Source organism: Asparagus officinalis, chromosome 5 (assembly GCF_001876935.1).
Source record: "Asparagus officinalis chromosome 5, Aspof.V1, whole genome shotgun sequence".
Lineage (NCBI taxonomy): Eukaryota > Viridiplantae > Streptophyta > Magnoliopsida > Asparagales > Asparagaceae > Asparagus > Asparagus officinalis.
The window spans coordinates 112,325,022-112,349,417 of NC_033798.1; the positions used below are offsets into that span (position 1 = coordinate 112,325,022).

At 36.8% G+C, this 24,396-nt stretch overlaps 3 protein-coding genes across 5 annotated transcripts; 1 reads left to right on the forward strand and 2 right to left on the reverse strand.

The window, feature by feature from the left end:
- Positions 3,513-3,851, reverse strand: LOC109842391 (allergen MAG29-like). The gene has a single exon (XM_020411272.1). The coding sequence runs from the start codon at positions 3,849-3,851 to the stop codon at positions 3,513-3,515; it is 339 nt and encodes a 112-aa protein (XP_020266861.1).
- LOC109840725 lies at positions 6,259-12,357 on the reverse strand. 3 transcript variants are annotated; one of them, XM_020409467.1, is made up of 7 exons: positions 12,031-12,357; positions 9,070-9,384; positions 8,213-8,873; positions 7,663-7,862; positions 7,348-7,592; positions 6,830-7,263; positions 6,259-6,745 (listed from the first exon to the last, which is right to left on the reverse strand). In XM_020409467.1, exons 2-7 carry the CDS (start codon positions 9,339-9,341, stop codon positions 6,452-6,454), a joined length of 2,106 nt encoding a protein of 701 aa, XP_020265056.1. In that variant the 5' UTR covers positions 9,342-9,384; positions 12,031-12,357; the 3' UTR covers positions 6,259-6,451. The 3 variants fall into 3 exon arrangements, with proteins under 3 accessions (XP_020265056.1, XP_020265055.1, XP_020265054.1); XM_020409466.1 differs by adding an exon at positions 10,676-10,855 and having other exon boundaries at positions 6,259-7,263; XM_020409465.1 differs by having other exon boundaries at positions 6,259-7,263.
- LOC109842392 lies at positions 21,186-22,619 on the forward strand. The gene is made up of 3 exons (XM_020411273.1): positions 21,186-21,713; positions 21,796-22,024; positions 22,111-22,619. Exons 1-3 carry the CDS (start codon positions 21,186-21,188, stop codon positions 22,617-22,619), a joined length of 1,266 nt encoding a protein of 421 aa, XP_020266862.1.

Sequence of the window (24,396 nt, forward strand, 5' to 3'; positions counted from 1 at the left end):
TTTTTGCATTTTAGGAGCGAATTTCCCCTTTTTTTGCTGATGATTTTTTTGTTTTGGTTTTCTGTGAATAAGCAAAAGGGCGAACCTGGTGCTTGACGAAATGCTTCGGTGGAGAAAAAAAATTTGCGTTTTGGGTAATTATGTTAGAGTATGTGTGGCTATTTGTTTGATGAAATGGCTCAAAAAACTCAACTTTTTGCTGTAATATGGAGTTTGGACATGTACTATGGCTTTGTTTTTATGTAGTGTTAAGCTTTTGGAATCTGATGAGCTATTGAACTCTTTGTTTGCTCAAAAAACTCTTTGATGAGCTTTTGGACATGTATTATGGCTCAAAAAACTCGACTTTTTGCTTGTCGACAGCGCCGACGACTCCGCCGTCGTTCTCAGCGACGTCGGCGAAGGTTAATTTCCGGTTGGGGGTCACGATTGCTGACCAGAGAGAGCGTTGAAGCATTTGACGCATGGTGACGTGTCGGTGAAGATTGTGTTTATTACTAATATATAAATAAGTTTTATTAGAAGAAATTAAGAAATTGAGAGTGAAGAGTTTATTGAAGAGTTTATTAGTTTCTCCTCCTCTGGACTATGTGAAATATTTATGAATGTGCAAAGTGTATATTTGCTCAATGTATGTTTAGTATTTGTACTGATTGGATCAGTCATCATTGTACAAGTATATAAAGAATATATGTTATCTGTTATGTCATCGGAAACATGTTAACTTTCTTTGTTCGCTTGTTAAGTTACACTGATAACATGTTAACTTTCGTAATTCGTTTGTTAAGTTAAGCTGATAACATGTTAACTTTTGCAGTTCGTTTGTTAAGTTACACTGATAACATGTTAACTTTCGCAGTTCGCTTGTTAAGTTATACTGATAACATGTTAACTTTGGATGCTAAATTGATAACTATATTTAGTAAATTGTTAACTATAATCTATTATACGTTAACTATTATTTGTAATCTGTTAACTAACACCCTTATCCTGATAACATGGTAGTTTTTACATTTAACATGCGTTCATATTATAGTTAACATGTAAGCTGTGATAGTTATCAGTTTATATATAAACAGGTTAAATTAAAATGTTAACATAGCTAACATGTAGCTATGTTAACATTTTGATTTAACCTGTTTATATATAAACTGATAACTATCACAGCTTACATGTTAACTATGTTAACTATTATATATAAACAGATTGAGTAACTGTTTGTGGAAAAATTTGCAGTAAAAAAACGAAGGAAAATTGATTTGTATTCCTTTAATCTCAGTTACAATTGGATTTTCCTGATTACAAAAGAGAAAAGAATGATCTGGATTCTCCCCTTTGTTTAATTCTGGGTTCTTCACGGTGGCGATGAGATGCCTCCCTCGAATGCTCGCGTCGAGCTTGCTTCTCGTTGACGATCCGATGTCTTGTTTCACTGGAACGATATCTTCTCCTCACGATTTGACGTTGTGGAGAACTCTGAACGAGTTTGAAACTCTATGAAAGAGTTGATTTAACCGAAAGTCGGTTATAAGCCAAGGATGAAGAAGATCTTGTTGCCGATCTCTAAAGCTCCAGAAATGCTCTAAGGATCCTGTTGACTAGCCAAGAAGTTCCAACAGCCCGCTCCCGAAAGATCCAGCCTCTGCTGCCAAGGAGTCCCCACCGACCGAACCTGAACTGAATTGATTTTCAGTTATTTATAGGGGATTAAGGGGTGTAACCACCTCCTTAATTCGCTCCTAAGTGGGGCTAATGGGATGTAACCGCCCCTTAAATCACTCCTGAGTGGAGTTGTGATCCACTCAGATCGTGGGAAACGGTTTTGGAACCGTTTAGCTCGTGTTTGAACGAGTCAAACGCAGATCCTGCATTCTAGCATGAATTCTGTGTCCAAACGCAGTGTCTGGAAGCTTGAACGCAGTGATTGGAAAGCGATTTGAGCTGCGTCTGGCAGCGATTAGAGCTGCGTCTGGCAGCGATTAGAGCTGCGTCTTGGTTGTGTTTGCAGCGATTTGGAAGCTACGTTTGAGCTGCGTTCTTGGCTATGAACGCGATGCGTCTTGATGCTGGTGTGCGGGGAGGACTTCCACAGTTTGATTTGAAGAGACCGTCGATTTGTAGTCTCTTTCTGTCGAAGCGTTGCAAAGATCGTCATTTTGTAATCTTTGCTTTAGCTCTCTGATATATGAGAGTCATCAGATTGTAACTCTCGATGTTGATTGTGAAGGCTGTTAAACTAGAGCTCTCATCGGTTGTCGTGAAGGTCGTCAGATTGTAACCTTCAGCGATCTACGTGAAAGTCTTCAAATTGTAGCCTTCTGGAAGTCGTCAGATTGTCACTTCCATCATCGGTGTTTGATGGAGAATCAGCTATCTATTGTGATTTTTAGACAGCCTACAGTAACATGTTAACATAATCCATTAACACGTTAAATGAGAACTATGTTAACCTTAATTGGTAAATTGATAACTATATTAATGTGTTAACAGATTATACTTTATATGGAACAACTAAAGGTTAATAGTTAATCAGCTATATTTCACATGTACAACACAAAACTTAACATTTAAAAGAATAAAGATAACAGTTACTCAATTATACTTATAGGTACCGTTTGGCAAAGGGTTAAGTGAGGGGTTAAGGAGACTTAACCCCTTCTTAACCTGCCAAACACAACAAATCTATATAAGGGTTAAAGTGAGTTAACCCTCCATAATTTGCCAAACATAAAAAATATAGAAGGGTTAAGTTAACCCCTCTAGAGGGGTTAAAATGAGTTAACCCCTCAAAATGAGGGGTTTACTAATACTCCTATTTAGATGGAATAAGAGTTAACCCTTCTAATTATAAAGAAAATAGTCAAAATCATTGTTATTCCCAAACACTAAAACTGATCATAAGGGCTAAAATAAAACTTATTTAACGGGTTAATAATTTAGTCCTTCGGATTATCAAATGGGCTAAGTACATTAATCATTCTCTTTAACCCCTCTTCATTAACCCTTTGCCAAACGGGGCCATATGGAACAACTCCTAATTAATAGTTAATCGGCTATAGTTCACATGTACTAGGTAAAAGTTAACAGTTAATTAACAAAACTTAACATTTTAAAAAAAAGTTAACAGTCAATGTACTAAACTTAACAGTCTATGTACTAAACTTAACATTTAAAAGAAAAAATTAATAGTTATGCAATTATACTTTACATTGAACGCTAAAGGTTAACATCTAATCAGCTATAGTTCACATATTTTAGGTAAAACTTAATAGCTAAAGGTTAACAAGAAGCACGAATAAAGCTCTAACTTCCAAACATAAAGAGAGAACAAGTTTTTGATCCTCTTGTGATTTAACCATCATACACACAAAAGTTAATTTTGATTTACTAATACTCGTTGCTATACCATACATTATTCACCCATGAACTAGAACAGAACAGTAGGACTCACCACAAACTAAAAAGACTAAACAAGCACTCGACCCAAAACCATCCTAAAATGAACCAAAATCTTAATCAACTTCCTCAATCTTAGGCCCAGAACCACCACCGCCGCTACCACCTGCACCACCGCCTGAAGCACCACCGCTATTCATCCCTACGCTATCAGCTCCTCCACCACCCTGACACATCTTCGCGATTAACGGCACACAGACCTCCTCCAACTCATTCTGCTTGTGCTCGAACTCCTCTACCTCCGCCAGCTGGTTCCCCTCCAGCCACCAGATCGCCTCCTCTACGGTCTCCTCGATCCTCTCCCGATCCCCCAACCCCCCCCCATTCAACTCATTCACCATCGCCGATCTGATGGCTGTCACCTCTGCATCAAACTCAACCCCGGTCCCCGTCATATAAGCAGCAACCTCCCCCAAAATCCCCCTAACAGCAGCGAGATCCCCCTTTTGCGCCGTCAAATGGAGCTTTGTGTCATTGTGTCGGCCGGTGACCCGCTTCGACAAGAGAAAAGAACATGTGATTTTTGGGTGGGAAGGAGACGGCGGAGGAGAGAGTAGCGGTTGCGGCGAGGAAGGAGGGAGGAAGGAGACGGAGGAGGAAGAGGAGGAAGAAGAAGTGTGATTTTGGGGGAGATGACAGTGATTTTGGGGAGGGGTAAAATTGGGTTTTTAGGAAAACATGAGCTGGAGTCATGATGGAGGGGCTTGGGCAAACTTTTTTTCAGAATTTTGAGGTTGTAGCACATTACAAATAATTGAAGGGGCTGGAGCACATGACTTTTTGGGTTTTGAGGCCTTGAAGCAATTTTTCTTTAAAAATAAGTCGATTTTATTAGCCAAGAGTTTTCTATTGCTAGCGGGATTTGGTTCAGTAATAAACTGGTTTTTCCCTTTTTTGCATCGTTTCTAACATATTTGTTGACCTAGATCAAAATGGGTTATGTTGATCAATATTATCAGACTTTCTACAATTTCTCCATGTTCGAGTATTCTGTGGTGGATGTCTTCTACTAGAACATGTTATAAAAATTATAAAGGAGACAGAAATTCTGAGGAATGAAACACTTTCCTTAAAGAAATATTTGCCCTACTTGATATTCAAAGTTGTTTCGGGTTAAGACAAATTTTCTTCCCAAGATACAACAGAAAATAAAAATTCCATCAAGCAAATCTGGAGTTTTTCACTAATTCGTTGTGCAAGTTTATAGTATTACAGATGTTTTTGACAGGAAAGTTTTAAAAAAGAACTGAAGTTAAGATATATGAAATTATAAACTATTTATAGGTTTGAAAATGTGCTTTCAACAGTCATAACTTTTTAAAACACCTCTTGAAACAAACAGACACTTTTTAACAGCCACTTGTCTATTCATATTTTTAAAATTTTAAAATAATATTAAAAATAATATATTCAAAATATATATATTAAAAAGTTAGAATATTTAAGCAGCAACGACAAGCGTGTAAAGTGCTAAGTGCATCTAATAATCGCTCAAAATGGCGCATTATTCACGCTACTCACACGCGAGTTTAGAAATTTGTACTTTTAATAATTTATCAAATCCCAATAATCATGAAAAGCTTTTGAACTTCTAAAAGAATGCTCAAATATCTGATGTGGGACTATCTTATTTTTACAAACAAATACTAATAGAACAATCCAGAAAGATTAAAATATATGAAGAATTATCAGTAGGGTTATATACAGCTACCCCGCTAAAACCAGATAGTGCTAGTTTTTTCTTAGTATGCCAAAAAATTAGAGATTCAATCATAATAGTCCATAGAATGGAATGATCTATACTATTTATCATTGGTTAGAAGATTATTTTAAAAATTATAATTGTTATAGCCTTTCAAGTGATGGAAAATAATCTCTAATCCAAATTTCCCACATTATGCATAATGAAGTCAACATCTCAAGACAACCAGTGGCCCAACTTGGTCCACTTGACACGCTGACATCTTGCGATGACGACTCAAAAGGCGTCATGTGTTGACGACTCGAAAGACGTTACATGTCGACGACTCGAAAGGCGTTGCACATCAACCCCTGACTAAATTGACTCTCTAATCACTCCACTCGGCCAACTCATCGGCCGGCATCTTGTGAGGACGACTCAGTACTTCTCAACCATTCGGGGAGTAGAAAGGTAACAAAACGCCTCGAGCCTCTTCCTATGCACTGATAATCAATCACCTCGCAATAAATATCATTAAATGCATTATGAGCGCTATTATTCCTTTGCCCCCAATAATATTTATGACACATCGGACCATGTTGGCATCGCACACCCCCATCACTTTGTATTAATCACCGAAATGACCTCTTCTCCACTCGTCAGCCGACACTTGTAAAGTTGGGGCTAATGTGGTCGTCATCCCATACTCGACGGAAATTACCTTTCTACCCTCATGCCCCTACTATAAAAATGTACTATTTTTAATTACAAGTAAACTTTTACTACTACTCTTGGAGCTTAAAAACTACTGCAATTCTTTTCACTTCTCCACTCAAGCAAATCACTGACTTGATCGTCGGAGGAACAACCGTGGAATCAGACCCCGCCCTCTTAAGATTTGTTAATTGTGCAAGGAAGAACTGCTTGCTCAAAAACCAGACAGTCAAAGAGTTATCGACTTATATCCGCCCGCATTTCTTGACTTCCGATTCACACAAACAAGCTCACTGATAAAACTGTGATCTGCAAGATTTCAAATTTGGACGTATGAAACCAGAATTGACTAATACGCTATCAGAAGAATACATATTAATCTCACAAAAGATCAACAGCCTGCAATATACAGATCCAAAACACCTCCTCTGAAGAAAGAATAATGCCAACAAATTTACACAAAAGATCAATAGCCTACAACATACAGATAGATGCAAACGGCTCCTCCGAGCAAAAGAATAATGACAACAAATTGAAACAGTATCAAAGTTTATCAAAAGGAAGTCGATCACAGCATCACAATAAAATTGATTAATGACACTAGTAGTAAGTAATTCGAGACAACCTCTTCCTCTTCCGGGTCTTTTTCTTATTACTGGACTTCTTCCTCTGAGCAAGAACGCTCTTTGGAACAGCAGGAAGAGCAAGAGGACCCTCCGCAGGCTTGCCAACAGATGTTCTTCCTTTTCTACTAACCCATTTCAATGGTAAACTATTTGCCACATTAGCAATATTATTTGAAGTCATGAGCTCCGTCAACCTTTCAATCTTGTCTTGTATTTGTGTAGCCCATGCCATTGATTGATCGAGCATGAGCGAATCATCAACGGGTGTCTTCCAAAAATTCAGAAGAATCTGTTGAAATGACTGGTATGACATTGAAAGTGGATAATTCTCATGTTGACAAAGCATGTTTACCTTAATTACATGCTTGCATAAGTTTCCCTGCAATGACCAGGAACAATCACAAAATGCAAACTCCGAACCCGGATTCCAAACAATATGAGATTGGGTGTTGTCCTTCTGGCTAATAACCTTTGCAAAAAGGTGCTCTTTGTCATCGAATGAAACAGCGTCATCAGGAATGTGCAACGCTCTGTGCCATGAAGTAGATAATATGTATTCCTCTTTTACAGTTTGAAATGATCCACTTTCATCTGAATAGAGATCAAGCCAGTAACTAGAATGGAGCTCGGTCGTCAACTTGTGTACCAACCAGTCCACGCGTTGGAGGGCATCAAGATGTGAATCATCATATATTTTGAGCTTGAGCTTTACATGATATCCTTCAGTCGCTCCACATGACTCCTGGCTGGCCAGTGGTAGACTCTTCATAGTTGAAAGCCACATTTCTAACATGAATAACATGGTAAGGAATATGAGGAAGATAATAAACAAAGCAGAGAAAATTAGTCGAGAAATGGCCTTCAGGTTACCTAATTTTGGCACCCAACAACCCTTAAAATACTGCATGAAGGCAGTTTGGTCAACAAAATCTTGAAAGAACTCTTCCAAATAAGCCATCGGATCTATTCTACTCCAGATGTTGTGCACTACCTTTCCTAGGCGTTTAAATACTTCACGCTGAACTGCAATATTATTGCATTTCTTGGTGATGTTCCTAAGCCATGACCTCCTAATACGCCACAAACTGAAGAGAATGGGGCAGCAGAATATTTCCCTGCAAAACCACCAAATAAGTTGCAAAAATACTGCAAAGAACAATATTAAAATAGTAAAGGATCTTGTACCTGATGGGATCAAGCTCTAAAGCTGGATCATCGATGATGAAGCCATTGATTCTCCAAGATGATTCTACAGCACGAACTCTATCCGCAAGCGCTTTCATCCATTTACATACATCATGCTTGGTAATGGTCCGAGTTATAACCCATGCAACAGGAAGAGCATGCTGCCTCGAGTCAAATGCCAGGAGTGTGTACAATGGATACTGCAGGGAAAATATGAAAACATTTAAGATGGTATAATAACCGTCAAAGTGTCAACAAAAGCAGCATTGTCTATCTAATGCAATTCATACATATATCATGCAGAAACAGAATTCACTCCAGCATAAATGAAATCCAGGGAGTTCATTGACCAACAAAAAATAACCAGGGAGCTCATTAAAACTTTAATTAAGTTGTTAATTGCAGACAGGAGAGTAACTGATGGCATGGCTAGGATGAATTACTTGTTAGATATTTGGCAAGCTATCAAATTGAAGCTGGGTAAATGGCAGGGGTGTAGCTAATCAATGGTAGTAATACCGTTCACTAAAACTTGATGCTGGGTAAATACCTTGAGTTTGCTTATCCCAAATGACGAGTCACATGCTAAAAGTCCATGATGACTAAATCGTATCATCTGTTGCAACTGCCATTCAGTTTGAATTCCTAAAATGAACGGATCAGACTCTGAAGAATCCTGGTAAAAGAACACAGATTTCTTGTTCTTTTCCACCCACAAACGAATGCTGGCTTGGTCATCCAGATCCAGTTCATGAGTAGACCTTTTAATGATCATTCCCAGCTTTTGAACATATTGAGAAGCAAGACTACTGACTTGAGGATTTGAACCACAGTAACGCTGGATTCCTTCTAGGTGTTGCACGTCTAGCAATAACATTTTCCTCAGGATGCCCAAGGTAATATGAGCGGACATGGTCTGCTGTTGGATTTCACTGCACACATAAGGAATTTTCTTCGCACCTGGGCCAATAGCATCTCTATCAAGAGGGCCATGGCATATAACTCCAGACTTGTTCACATGACGCCTTTCATGATATATAATAAGTGCAAGCGAAGGGCGATGATATAACTGCTTCACTGCAAAATGGCAATTGCAACCACGCATTGACTGCGGTCGAGCGGCACGATTTCTTGTGTTGAGCCTATACCTTCTGCTAGGCAATATAGAACCTCCCTCTCCATAATTTTCAGGTCCGAACGAACACCAATAACTAAAGAGAAAAGGAGTATATTCCATAAGAAAGAAAAATATTTACAAATAAAAAGCAGTAAAAAGAAAAACTAAAGAAGATCGAGGACTCACAGCCTATAAACAAGATATTCATCGCTTTTATATTCCATAAGAAAGAAAAATATTTACAAATGAAAAGCATTAAAAAGAAAAACGAAAGAAGATCGAGGACTCACAGCCTATATACAAGATATTCATCGCTTTTATATTCCCTTGGGCTTCCCTTGTCTCTTTTCCTTCCTCTCTCAATGTGAAAACGAGTTGGACACTCAACATTGGAACACTCCCCACTTATGAAAGCATCAATTCGGTCATAAGGAATAAGAGCTACATCATCAACATTATGCTCTGTAGCAGCATATTTGGTCCAGGTGAGATCAACAGCAGAGAACTCGTCACTTGGAGGATCTTGCACTGGGATATCCTCAATTGAATCCTTTATATCCATCACCTATGCTATTGTTCAAAAAGGAGGCTATACGGCATGATCTCTGCAGAAATAGGAAAGTATTCGATATAAAGATGCACACTTCGTATAAAAGGTTATTTATCCTGTAGGCATGAGCACAGTGTGGTATCATTACCAATTTCTTGTTTTCTTCTCTGCCATTTTTTATTTTTCAGTTTTCATTTAGGGGACACAAGCACAGCAATTAGATACCAAAATCTTCCTCTTCCATCCTTTTATTCTCTTTGAATGGATGAGGAAGATGGATGCAAAATATTGGTACAAAGAGAATCTATATTCATAAAGAAGTGTTGTAATACACACAGAAAGCAAGCTTCACAGAGAAAATAAGAAATAATTAAAAGAAACTCCTGTACTCTATACACACCCTCCAAAAAAAATAACTAATGTATAGTTCCTTCGGCATGGAAATTTAACAAAACACTATTCTAACTAATTTCTTTGCCAGATATTCATTTACACCGCATGAAACACATCACCCTAAGCATATGTAGGAAACACGTTGCTTTGACTTTCCAGCATAATTATGATTCTAATATCTATCACATAAAACATGATACAAGGGTACAATATAGCATATATACAGTATAACCTAAGGATTCACTGCTCTTGTGAATATTAAGATATAAAAAATGTATAAATAGAAAACACAACCTTATACATAGTATTATCAGTTCTATGAGCATCCATGACCCCCCATAAGTCAAGGGAAATAAGCCAAAGTCAAAATTCACAAAATAAAAAAATTTGACACCAAGAGTAACAAGTAATAACAAATATCGAGTTAATAATCAAATGACCAATTCACTAATAAAAAGCGAAATGATTTGGATCTGGGTCCTACATCATTGATCAACCCATAAATGCATTTGTTCTGAGAAACTAAATATAACCTTTATATTTACTTGATGTGGCTGCACATGGAAATTTTTTAAAACACCAAGAGGCGCACGCTGATATGCAGTCATTTATAACACTACATATTTCATAGTTTATATACTATTAGATTTACAATACATAATTATTTGTGTTTTAGATATCAATGAATTGAGGTTTAGACAACTTAGGCTTGCTCAAGGTGGTTTAAAAATGTGCAATGAAGACAGATGAATGAGCCAAGAGTAAAAGAATTATTATTGGGAATGCAACTAAGATGAGGGTCACAATAGAAGAACTTGGATTGAGATGTCAAAGAAAGCCATGAAGGTTGCCAATGTAGTTGAGACGATTTTCCCCAATACAGCTGAATGTGGGAACAAAGACAAAAAAGATGTGGAAAAGGAAGCGAAAAATACATATAAATAAGTACATACAGTGTTTGATGATTTTTGTCTCAGCTCTGAAGGCTTCCTCAATTAACATTCCCAACTTGATCTTATTTCAGCACAATTTATAACCAGACCACACAACTCCCAGGGGTTGAAGCATCCTTCTATTATCCTGCTTCTTTGATCCCATTTGCTGGGATCTTGCGAAAATACTCTATCTACTTTCTAAAAAAAATAGATGTAAAATGTGTGTCAGCATTTAGTGTAGGTATTCATTTTTATCAGCTGCAGCAGATTCCTACAGATCATGAAGCCTTTTGATAACCACTTCACCATGCTCTCAAATTCGCCAGTAAATAACCGAGTCAAAATTATTTCTAGTAGACATGGATAAAGTGTTAGGACATCTTATTCATACATATTCAAGTCCATAAGAAGCAAACAGTTACAAATGTGGTAATATCAGTCAAGGTTTTAAGTATCGGTTATCGGGGATAAGTAGTAATTATCGGAGTGATAAGTAGATGGTATATATATAATATAATAACTAAAAATGTAAATCTAACCATGCTTAATGAAATATAAACATACCAAAATGAAATAGAAAACACAAGTTTATTAGACGCTTGGCCTTCAGAAGACATTGTCCTGTCAACATTTAAGAGATAGTGAACCGTGAACACAAGTTTGAAAATAAAATAGCAAACACAATTGTATATTTATTTTATTTATTTTGCACGTTATAAAATTTTATGCCTAACATCAGTCAGGTCTATTTTGTTGCAGACTTGAGATCAAAATCACATCAAGTTTTCAAGGAATGAAGTGAGGAACAGAGGAAGACAAATTAAAATAGCAATTGTAAACTAACTGCAGATTCAAGTTGTAAAACTTATAATTAGCTAAGTAGTTGCATTGAAAAATTAGTTGCAGTTAAAACTAATTGCTCAAATTTAATTGTAATTACAGTTAAATTTGTTTATACACACAAGTATTTTCTTAAAATTAATTATAAATTTTCTATACACTAATTGCAGTGAAAAAACTTATATTGATTAAAAATTAATTACTGTTAAAAAAACTTATATTGAGAACGGCAGCCTAACTCAAATTAGTAATACAGTATCACAAGTCACAACAAGTCTCTATAAACTAGTTGCAGTTAAAAAAAAATTAGTTACAGTTAACTTTAACAAATTTCTTATACAAGTCTCACAACATAATAGTCTAATAGTCAGTAATACAAGTCTCAGAAGTCACAGACTCACGGTCACGGGTAATAATATCTATTTAAAGAACAATACCCAATCAACTTAAGGGAAAATATAAACATCAGCTATAAAATACAATAAAACCAAAATACAAAGGAGAGAAGAGAAGAAACGAAGAAGAGATGATACATCAATCCTACTGGAGTTCGACGGCGAGGTTCGCTGGAGTTCGACAACGAGATTTCGACGGCGAGGTTTGCTGGAGTTCGACGGCGAGGTTCGCTGGAGTTCGACGACGAGATTTCGACGGTGAGGTTTGCTGGAGTTTGACGACGAGGTTAGCGGGAGTTCGACGACGAGGTTCGCTGCAGATTCACGAAGTCGAGGTGACGAAGAAATTCACGAACTCGAGGCTGGAGATTCGCTGGAGATTCGCTGACGAAGAGTCGACGAAGAGCGGAAGAGGCGACGAAGAGGCGATGAAGATTTAGGGATTGAAGTGGCTGGATTCACGAAGGGGTTTTGACTCTTGAGTTTCCATTTTATTGTGAAAACGGGTCGGGTCGGGTATCAATTCTCAACATCCTAACTCAAACCACAGCCGATAAACCCGATAAAAAAACGCACATTATCGGGCGATATTCTCCGTTATCGACGATTTATCGCCGATAATTTGTTAAAACGATAACCGACTACAGATTGATGTTATCCTATCGGCAAGCTGGAAAATCCGATGTATCGCCGATAATATCTGATATATCGCTGATATTTAAAACACTGATATCAGTATCCATTGTTCATAGTTGTCGGGCTGTTTGTTTCCAGACTTTTAATATGTTTTGCACTGAAAAACAGGACCCACAAGCTTAGGTGTGTTTGGTAATCAATGTGTTTTTCTTGTTGTGTTTTTCTATAAAAACATCATGCTGTGGTGTTTTTTTTCTAAAAAGTGTTTTGAAAACATCATTGCTAGTTTTTAGTCAACACTAGTTTGACCACCAACACACCAACAAGCATTAGTTCCGCCACCCGCCACTAGCCGGACATCATCCACTGTAACTAGGCTACACAAACTATATATGAGGTCAGTCTCTTTTTTGACCTTGATTCATACTTTGCAAAAAAATCCATTTTTATTTGAATTAATTAAATCATATGAGTTTGTTACACTCAACTAATAATGTCACACGAATATATACAGAATAGGAAGTAACTGTTGGAGTATAAACAAAATAAAAATCCCCTGTAATAACAAAAATGAGCAGGATTGACGGAAGTCATTGAAGGAAAAATTAGGGCGAAATCACACACTTAAAATAAAGTTAGAGAAAAAAATACAATATTAATTGTGCAGAATGAAAGAGGAAGTGAAGTTAAAGAGAAAAGTTAGGGCAAGTTAGATTCATATACAAAGTAGGGCAAAAAATCAAAGCCAATAAACATACAAATTAGGGGTTTTACAATAAATTCGTGCAAAGTAAAGAAGAGAGTGGGAGGAAGAAGAAGACATGAGAAGAAAAGCGAGTGAGAGAAAAGATTTGAGTGTTGAAAAGATATATGAATACCTTTGGTCAGGGGTCTGGAGACGATGACTTTCGCCGCGATGGAGACGCTCTCAGTGGCGACGGCGGCGAGTTCGACCGTGGGGTTAGCTGGAGGTGGAGGAGGCAATTGTAAACATAATCACAATTCCTCTATGATTAATTAGAAGACATGGATCGTAGAACTTCATGATAATCACAAATATAAGATGTTTGAGACCATACCTTGAGCCATGCTATGAACCCTTAGAGAATTGAGACTTTGGAGAAGATTGCTTTCTCTCTCTAATGCTTCTTTAAAACCAAGCCCTTTTCATTTCGAAGTTAATTGATGGTGTAGAGAAATTATGTGCTTAGGTTTCTTTATAGGAAGAGAGAGGAGCAACTATCCGGTAGTTAATAAAACTACCCACCCACACATGTTCCATCAACATGATTAAAGACATGGGTGTTAGTTAATTAACTACATGGTCATATTAAGTACTTTTCCATAACCAATAATCCTCATAATAGTATTAATATTATTTAAACCTTATACTCAATTTAATATATGACACATAGGCCATATATTTCTTACATTCTCCCACTTGGCCATGTGGCAGAATTATTCATAACGGTTTAAATAAATTCATAATACATATATACTATAAGGATAAATTTCTCATACATTGGTAATATCATCACATCATTATTAAGTATAGACTAATATGAGTCATGGCGGTTTCATATCATTCAATAACATGATTCCTTCAAAGTACCACAATATTAATTGTCTACTTAAAATGATCTATAAATGAAAAGTCATTAGAGATTAAATCCTGAAAACATTCATGTATACACAATCAATAAGAAAACAGGATATCGATAAATGTCAGAAATAATACATACATAAGGTGTCATACATCAAATTCATAAACTAAACATTAAGACCTTTGGTAATGCCCATCCTTTCGACATGCTCAATAAATGTCTTAGGAGGCAATCCCTTAGTCAACGGATCCGCAACCATGAGTTTCGTACTAATATGTACAATTGACACATTTTGTTTTTGAACGTCTTCTTTAATGACAAGGTATTTCAAACTCATATGTTTTGCTCCCTTAGAATACTTGTCGTTCTTTGAAAAGAAGACTGCTGCAGAATTATCACAATAAATTTTCAGCGGCCTGACAATACTATCGACTATGCCAAGTCCTGAAATAAAGTTTCGCAGCCAATTCCCTTGAATGGAAGCCTCATAACAAGCCACAAACTCTGCTTCCATAGTGGACGTAGCAATATCAGATTGCTTCGCACTCTTCCATGAGATTGCTCCCCCAGCTAGAAGAAATAGATAGCCGGATGTTGATTTTCTTGAGTCGATACAACCAGCAAAGTCTGCATCTGAATAACCAATCACTTCAAGATCATCTGATCTTCGATAAGTGAGCATATGATCTTTCGTTCCCTGCAAGTATCTCAACACTTTCTTTGCAGCTTTCCAATGATCCATTCCCGGATTACTTTGATACCGACCTAGCATTCCAACAACAAAACTGATGTCTGGCCTGGTACAAGTCTGAGCATACATTAAGCTCCCAACGACTGATGCATTCGGAATTTCTTCCATTTGCTTGCGTTCCAATTCATTATTCGTAGATTGCATAAGGCTAAACTTATCACCTTTCTGAATTGGAGCGACACTTGATGAGCACATTTCCATTTTGAATCTCTCCAAAACTCTATTAATATATGCTTTCTGAGACAATCCTAACAATCATTGTGATCTATCCCGGAACATTTCTATCCCGATCACATAGGTTGCCTCACCCATATCTTTCATTTCAAAGTTCTTGGAGAGAAACTTCTTGGTCTCATATAACAAGCCAAGATCATTAGTAGCAAGAAAAATATCATCAACATACAGAATCAAAATTATAAACTTGCTCCCACTGATCTTCATATATATACATCGATCAACAATGATTTCTTTAAATCCAAAAGAAGTAATGGTATCATTGAACTTGAAATACCATTGGCGGGAAGCTTGTTTAAGTATGTATATTGATTTCTTAAGTTTACACACCATGTGTTCCTTTCCTTTAATGGAAAAACCCTCAGGTTGATTCATATACACCACTTCTTCTAAATTCCCATTTAGAAAGGCAGTTTTCACATCCATTTGGTGTAACTCCAAATCATAATGAGCAACCAAAGCCATAATAATTCTTAATGAGTCTTTTCTAGAGACCTGGTGAAAAAGTCTCTTTGTAGTCAATACCACTTTTCTGAGTAAAACCTTTAGCAACAAGTCTGGCCTTATATCGTTCAATATTGCCAAGTGAGTCGCGTTTGGTCTTAAAAACCCATTTACACCCAACTCTTTTACAGTTCTTGGGCAATTCAACAAGATCCCAAACTTCATTATGTTTCATGGATTTTAACTCATCGTTCATGGCATCTAACCATTTCGTAGAATTAGCACTGTTAATGGCTTGTGAATACGAAACTGGATCTTTATCGATTCCTTCACCAAAATCTTCTTCATGTAGATAAACCAAATAATCATCAAAAATAGCAGATCTTCTTGGTCTTTGGGACCTTCTTAATTCTTCTACTTGTGGTTCATCTACAACAGATTCATTGATGTTGTCTTCATTGTGAGTTGTTTGGTCATTAGGTTGTTGTTCTTGATTATTGTTTAACTGTTCAACAATAGGAGGAGCAACAACTTTACAAGAAGTTACAGGTAAAGGGATCTCCACCCTAACTTCTTGAAGTTCCACTTTTCGTGGTTCCAAACTCCCACTGATTTCACCATTCTCAATGAATCTAGCATTTCCAGTTTCAACAATTCTTGTACTATGACTAGGACAATAAAATCTATACCCTTTAGACTTTTCTGGATAACCAATGAAAAAACCACTGGTTGTTCTTGAATCCAATTTCTTTTCATGTGGATTATAAATCCTTACTTCTGCCAAGCAACCCCAAACATGCAGGTGCCTTAAACTAGGTTTCCTACCAGTCCATAACTCAAAAGGAGTCTTAGGAACTGCCTTACTAGGAACCCTGTTTAACAAATACATGGCAGTTTTTAAGGCATACAGCCACAATGAAATGGGTAAAGATGAATTACATATCATACTCCTAACCATTTCCAATAAAGTACGATTACGCCTTTCTGCTACACCATTTTGTTGTGGTGTACCTGGCATAGTGTATTGAGCACATATGCCATGCTTTTCAAGAAATTTAGCAAATGGGCCTGGACATTGTCCACTTTCATCATATTTTCCATAATATTCACCACCTCTATCGGATCTAATTATTTTTACTTTTGTGTCTAATTGCCTTTCAACCTCAGTAATAAACACCTCTAAGGCATCTACTGATTGAAATTTTTCATACAATAAATAGACATATCTGTAACGTGAAAAATCATCAATAAAGGTGATAAAATACTTTTCTCCACCAAAAGATGGAACATCAAAAGGCCCACAAATATCGGTGTGTATTATTTCAAGGAGCTTAGTGCTTCTTGTGGCTCCCTTCTTTGTGTGTTTTGTTTGTTTTCCCTTTATACAATTCACAAAAATACCATAATCAGAAAAGTCCAAGTTTGGTAAAATTTCATTCTTTACCAATCTTGTCAATCTTTCTTTGGATATATGACCCAAACGTTTATGCCACAAGTAAGCTGAATTTTCATTCACTAAACCACGTTTAGTTCCAACATTATGATGCATTATCAAGAGAGTTTCAGCAAAAAGATTATCAAGTTTTAATTTGTACAAACCATCACATAAAATACCAGAACCAATAACACAATTTTGTTTGTACAAACTAAAACACCCATCATTAAACTTAAAGCAATATCCTGTTGAATCCAACTTAGACAAAGAAATCAAATTACGAGAAACAGAGGGTACATAAAGAGTTTGATACAAATCTAAATGAGCTCCAGTGTCTAAAATCAAGCGATAAGTTCCAACAGCTTCAACTGGAGCTTTCACTCGATTTCCCATAAAGACGAACTTCTCATTTGGATTTGTGGTTTGGGTCGTAAGGAATCCATGCATCGTATTGGAAACATGAGTGGGTTTGTGGTTTGTGGATTTGTGGTTTGTGGATTTGTGGTTTGGGTCGTATTAGAACCAGAATCAATCCACCAGATATTATAAGGAACTTCAGTTAAATTAGATTCGAAACATACGAAAGTATTAAACTTACCCTTCTTTTCGAACCATGCCTTACGTTTCAGGCAATCATTCTTGAAGTGACCAAGCTTTCCGCAAAAGCGACACTTGTCATTCTTGAAGTCCCTTTTGTGGATTTTGGAGGAAGAACCATTCTCCTTAAGTGGCCTTTTACCCTTCCATTTCTTATTTCTAGCCTTCTTTTCAGTTCCTTGATTACCAAGGAGATGAACGGAGTGAGTTACTCTATTCTTAAGCCTTCTTTCCTCCTGAACTAGCAAATTATGTAGCTCATTCACATTCCATTTATCTTTCATGGTATTGTAGTTCATTTGGAAAGTGCTATAATCTGGTGGCAATGAGTTTATGATAAACTGCACCAGAAAACTCTCATCCACCGCCATCCCCAAATTCTTAAGCTTTGCTGCTACATCGGTCATTTTAGTCACATGCTCATACATGCCCCTAGAACCATCAAACTTCATGGTGGTTAAGGTGGCCATTAATGTCCATGCTAGAGACTTATCTGCCGTTTGAGAGCGCTCTTCCACAAACTTCATGTATTCTTTAGCAATTTCAGTCTTGGGAAGAGTCGACTTGATGTTATTTGCAATACTCATTCGCATGAACATTAGGCTTAGTCTGTTCGATCTTTCCCAAGCATCATAGAAGATCTTATCCTCATCGCTACTAGCATCAGTAATAGCAGCTGGCTTCTCTGATTGAAGTGACAAATCCAGATCCAATACACCTAAATGAAATCGGATTTGCTCACTCCAATCAGGAAAGTTATGTCCATTAAACAATGTAACAGACGAAGCATGCGAATGAAGAGCAACGGGAACAGATACTGCAAAATTATATAATACTCAACATTAAAACATTTATTTGTAAACACATAAAACAGATTCAAACCAATAAATGTATATCAATGTTCTCTTTTGGGTGATACAAAGACATACAACAATAATTTTGATGCTAAAAGAATCAATAATTTGGCAATTACATGCATACTCTACTCAGAAGTATTTAACATCTTTGGATATAAAAATACAACTAATATAGTATACTAGATGCCAACAATTATGTTCATTAATTATATGAACAACTAATCCACCTTTGGGTGATTAAAACGTCCTATAATAATGAACTAAAATTACCTTTAATCATTTACAAGCATCGATATAAGTGAGTAACCTTAACAATTTTATAACACAATTTCTTTCAAACTTCTATATTGGCCACTTTGGTAACTAACAATATATAGTTTAAATTGTCAAAGTTTTCTCATAATGTTCATATAAACATCATATTGAACTATTTTCTTTCAATTGTGTTTCACATTGATGAACTATAAACAATAGTAAATAACTTGTTTGCATCCTTTCATTGTAAACATCATAAGTAGTATAATACAACATACCCAAATGAACCAACATGGAGTAGCCTAGTGGTAAGAGTTTTGGGTGTGAAGTGAGAGGTCCATGGTTCAAAAAATAACTTTAAAAAAAAGGCCATATATTTAAACCTTATACTACATGATTAAAGACATGGGTGTTAGTTAATTAACTACATGGTCATATTAAGTACTTTTCATAATAGTATTAATATTATTTAAACCTTACACTCAATTTAATATATGACACATAGGCCATATATTTCTTACAGCGGTCCCTAGCAACTAACGAAGTTGGGAACGAGGGTCAGGGATAGAGGGGAAAACTGGTCAAATTTCCGAAGGCTGTCAATTAAAACCAGATAACTGAAGGAAACATGTGAATGAGACACCCAACTCCGAGATAAAAATGATCTAAACAAGATACAAACAAATCCGAGATAAAAATGATCTAAACAAGATACAAAATCATAATAAAATTAGTTCTTTTTATTCAAGGTTGGATGACTCGAATCTGTTCGAATAGGTGTTACTTTATCACATTCAAAATTAACCTTACATAAATTCAACCCAAATCTCACCTGCTTGAGTGATTCCCGACCTCCCCTCTACAGTAAAGAGATAGACATCCTAACTCTAAGGTTAATTAACAAAAAAAAATAAAGTAAATAGTTTTAAAAAAATAAAGTAAATAAGCGAGGGGTAGATTGAAGTTGGTCGGAGTAAGCGCCCTGTGGCCAGGAGAAGAGCTACATATCCAAGCATCACCCGCGTGCGCGAATTTTAAAGAGATGAGAGAGTGAGAGGGAGATGAGAGGAGAGGAGAGGAGAGGAGAGAAGGGATGGGCATCATGGGCTCAGTCGGTCGGTACGATAATAAGGTCAAAGCTCCCAGTAATTGACAGAGAGAAGAATCAACTCAAGAAATGAAAACTAAACTAAACTTATCACTAAAACCATAGACGAAAAATAAAACAGAACCTTACCAGAGGAATTGTTTGATGGTTTGTTGAGAGAGCGAGAGAGAGCGTGTCGGGATTTTAGCCCTGCTGCGCGTTTACAGAGGAGGTTAGAGGGAGGGAGGGAGGGAGAGATATAGGGTATTAGGGTTTTAGGGGCTGTTTGGTTCGCTTTAAAACCCCGTAGAAACACTTTTCTCCTCCTGACACCCGCTCCACATCGACAAAACCCATTCTAGGGTTTTCGTTTCCCATCTTTGGTTCGCTTCTCCCCCTCGTCCCTCCAGCCGCGGAAATCCCCTCCACATCGGACTTTTTTCTTCGCCCCATTTCCTTCGAAAACGAGAGGAAATCGCCCCCGATCTGTACTATTGTCAGATCTCGGGTAAATGGGGGGAAACACGGTTGAGGGCTAGGGTCACCTCCTCTTTCCCAACATCATCAAAACAAGAAGGCCAAGCTTTTTCACTCTTCGCGCCTTGGGTTCTCTTCGTGGCTTGCAGGGGTTCTCTTCGTGGCTTGCGGGGGTTCTAAACTGTTAATTTTGTCCGATCTTGGGATCTCGTGGCTTGCAGGGGCTCCTATTTGTTGGTGTTTTGCTGGATTTTGCTAAAATTTAGGGGGTTTTGCTGGATTTCGTGGCTTGCTGGATTTTATCAGCGCCTTGTGGCTTGCGGGGGTTCTAAACTGTTGATTTTGTCCGAAGCTAAGTTCTCGTGGCTTGCGGGAGCTCCTATTTATTGGTGTTTTGCTGGATTTTGCTAAAATTTGGGGGGTTTTGCTGGATTTCGTGGCTTGCTGGATTTTATCAGCGCCTTTATTGGGAAAAAATTGGGGTTTTTTGCCGACTTTGATCTTCCTGGAAACTGATTTCAGACCTAAGGTATGATTCTCAACTCAGAATTGATTTGTTAAAAATTTTGTATGATTTGAATTATTTAGGATGAAATTTTGCATTTTCTATAGTTATCTAGAAATTAACAGAAATTTATCTAAAAATATAATTGTAATTAACTAAAAATATTCCTTCAAATATTATTATAATTAAGTAAAAATTATATTAATTATTATAAATATAATTGAAAAGAGAACAGAAATGAACTGACAATTATCTTAAATGGTCGTAAAAGAAACTGAAAATATTGATGAAAATATTAACTGAAAATTAACTTTAGATCTTGTTATGTGTCATTTAAGTTTTGATTATTGACATTGCATGTGAATGCTTGGTAGGTATATTAATTATTTCAATTTGATTTTTGCATCGTAGATGGATGGTGATGGGGATTGTACCGATGAACAAAGTGTTGTTAATGTGGTTCAAGGTGCAGCACTATATGTTCTTGTTATAATAATTACATTCATAAGGAGAATGCAAGCTAGACGTAAATCTATACGTCGTGGTCCAAGTGAGGAAAAAAAAAGACAAGAGAGGTCTAGAATTGAACATATAGAGCGTATTTATAATGGTTTTAGTGATAGTTGTGTGAATTATATTAGAATGCGGAGTGGTGCTTTTGTTAAGCTAGTAAGTATAATGAGGAACAATAGGCTTCTAAAAGACTCAAGGAATATATCAGTGGAAGAACAACTTATCATGACACTAAATATTTTGGGTCATAAATCTAAAAATCGCATTGTGAGATCTCATTTCATAAGATCAGGGGAGACAGTCAGTAGATATTTCAACAAGGTTTTACAAGCAATTATCTGTTTGCGTGGACGCTACATGAGACAAGCCATCAATGATACTCCCCAAGAGATCGTTAACAACCAGCTATACTATCCTTATTTCAAGGTATATCTACATTTTAACCACAGTTACATGTATAAGCAATGAAAATAAATGATAACTTAGTAATGTGATACACGTATTATAGGATTGCATTGGTATGATAGATGGGACTCATGTTGATGCAATGCTTCCGATTAATCTTGTTGCACGATTTCGAGGCCGCAAAGGTGTTACACAGAACGTGCTTGCAGCTTGCACCCCAGACAAATTGTTCACATATGTCTTAGCAGGTTGGGAGGGGTCTGCAAATGATTTTAGGATTCTCCAAGATGCATTATCTAGACCACAGCCACATGGATTGAAAGTCTATGATGGTAATTATATAAAAATTTAACTTATACTATTTTAAATTTAATATGCAAAATTGACTTCTTTAACAATTGTTTTAATAAAATTGTAGGCAAATACTATCTGTGTGATGCTGGGTACCCTACCATGCCAGGTTTCATATCTCCATACCGTGGTGTTCGATATCATTTGAAAGAACATTCGGGTAAAACACCTAAGAATAAAAGGGAATTATTCAATTTAAGACATTCTTCTTTGCTGTCTAAGATTGAATCTGCATTTGGCACATTGAAGAATCGTTTTAAGATTTTGTGTGCTAAGCCGCATTATCCATTTCCTACACAAGTAGATATCGTATTGGCATGCACGATACTTCATAATTTCATCGCAACTGTTGACCCAAGCGATGAACTACTCAGCGAGTCCGAAATTGATGAAGATATTGATGGTGAGGTGACAAATGAGAATGATAATAATTTAGTTGATTTTACTCAGACTCAAACTCAAAGAGAACAAACTGAATCAAGAAATGAGTGGAAGACCCTTAGAGATAACATTGCTTGGGCGATGTGGGTGGACTATTGTGATAAGTATAATCATGGTGTAACTACTGAGACTTAATTCTCATATTTGTTCTATTTATGCTCATGTATGTAGTGACAATTTGATGGTTTGTCCACTTTTTAGATTTTGCTATTCATTCATGTTCTTATATTTTGCTTTGCAATATCAATCATGTATTCATGTTCTTATATTTTGCTTTGCAATATCAATCATGTATTCATGTTCTTATATTTTGCTTTGCAATATCTTTCATCTACTCAATTTGTTCTTATTGACTTAATTAGTGATGACTGATAATAAATCATTGAACGGGAAATATAGTCATAAAGGTAAGGGTGTAGCGCCATCTCAGCCTCCACCCTCTCAACCCCCTCAGTCATTGCATCAAGGCGATAGTGGGTATTTTCCTTTTCAGCAGTCATACTTTGGGCAACCACCTCATGCATTTCCCACCATGCCATTCCATGATGGCAGTTACTTCCCGATGCACCCTCATTTTGGGTCATACACGAGCATGCTAAGTTCTCCTACTTTGCCTACACAATTCCATAGTCCTAATATTAGTGGGGTGCAACTTTCTCCCACTAGTGGTTATGGCTCAACTCCCGAATCAGGTTCCAAACGGGTGCTCATAGAAGGAGGGGAAGAAACATCACCAAATCCAAAGAAGAGGAGGAAAAACACATCAACAAATAAAAAAAAATAGTGAGACTGGAGGTCTTAAAGGTAACAAACATATGTTCTGGGATTCCCGTTACGATGATGAGCTCATTCCATTTCTTGCCGACATGGTAAGAAAGGGTTACAAACCCGACAAAAGCTTTAAGAGAACCGCTTTTCATATGGCTTCCCAACATATTAATGAGAAGTTTAACACATCATTCATAATTCAATTATACTTTTCAGGACAAGAGCTTTAAGAATGCTAAACTTAGACAATATGTCAATAAACCCTTGACTCACTACGATGATCTTTCCCTTATCATCGGGGATGATCAAGCTAGAGGAGAATTTGCATGTGATGCTTGGAAAAAATTTAGTCGTAGTGAGTCCATAAATCTTGGAGATGATGGTGACTCGCCTTTACTTGCCTCACAATCCCCTCAAGTACACATTATAGATGAGGAGGACACTCCTCCGCCTAAGGAAACACCCGCCATATCAAGTTCTAAAGCAAAAGTATGTGTTGCTAAGGGAAAGGCTCGTAGGAACAACCTAGAAGATGAGCTCATGTTAAAAATGGTGGATAAGATAGATGTATTTAGCGCAAACATGAAGTGTGTAAATATGCATTGGACCGAGAAATTATCCACGGTCATATATGCTCATTTACAAGATTTTAGTGTTGAAAAGCTAGATACATACTATCGACACTTATATTTGAATGAGCATGAAGCAAGACTATTTATGGGCATATCATCGGTTGGTCAAAAAGAGATGATTGCTACCTTTCTCAACGAAGGGGGTTGAAGACCGATAGAAGAAGTCTCTACGTGGTATTTTGTGATTCTCATTTCTAACATACTTGTGAAATCCACTTACTTTTGGTGATAATGTTTTTATTGTGTTTGTGGAACATTATGATGATGGAACATATTGTTGTAATATGTAGTAAGTATTTATTTGCTTCCATTTTGTAATATTTATCTTCCATGATTAATATCATTTTGTGGAATACTAACTTTTGTAATAACATTTGTGAATGCAGGATATTTCCTAAGATGCAAGCAACCTACAATGTGTACACATTGTACTGGATGGCTATTGCTCTGGGGCATTTAGGTATTTGGTTTTCCAGGTTGATTTTTTTATTTTTAGGCTATGATGATTGTCA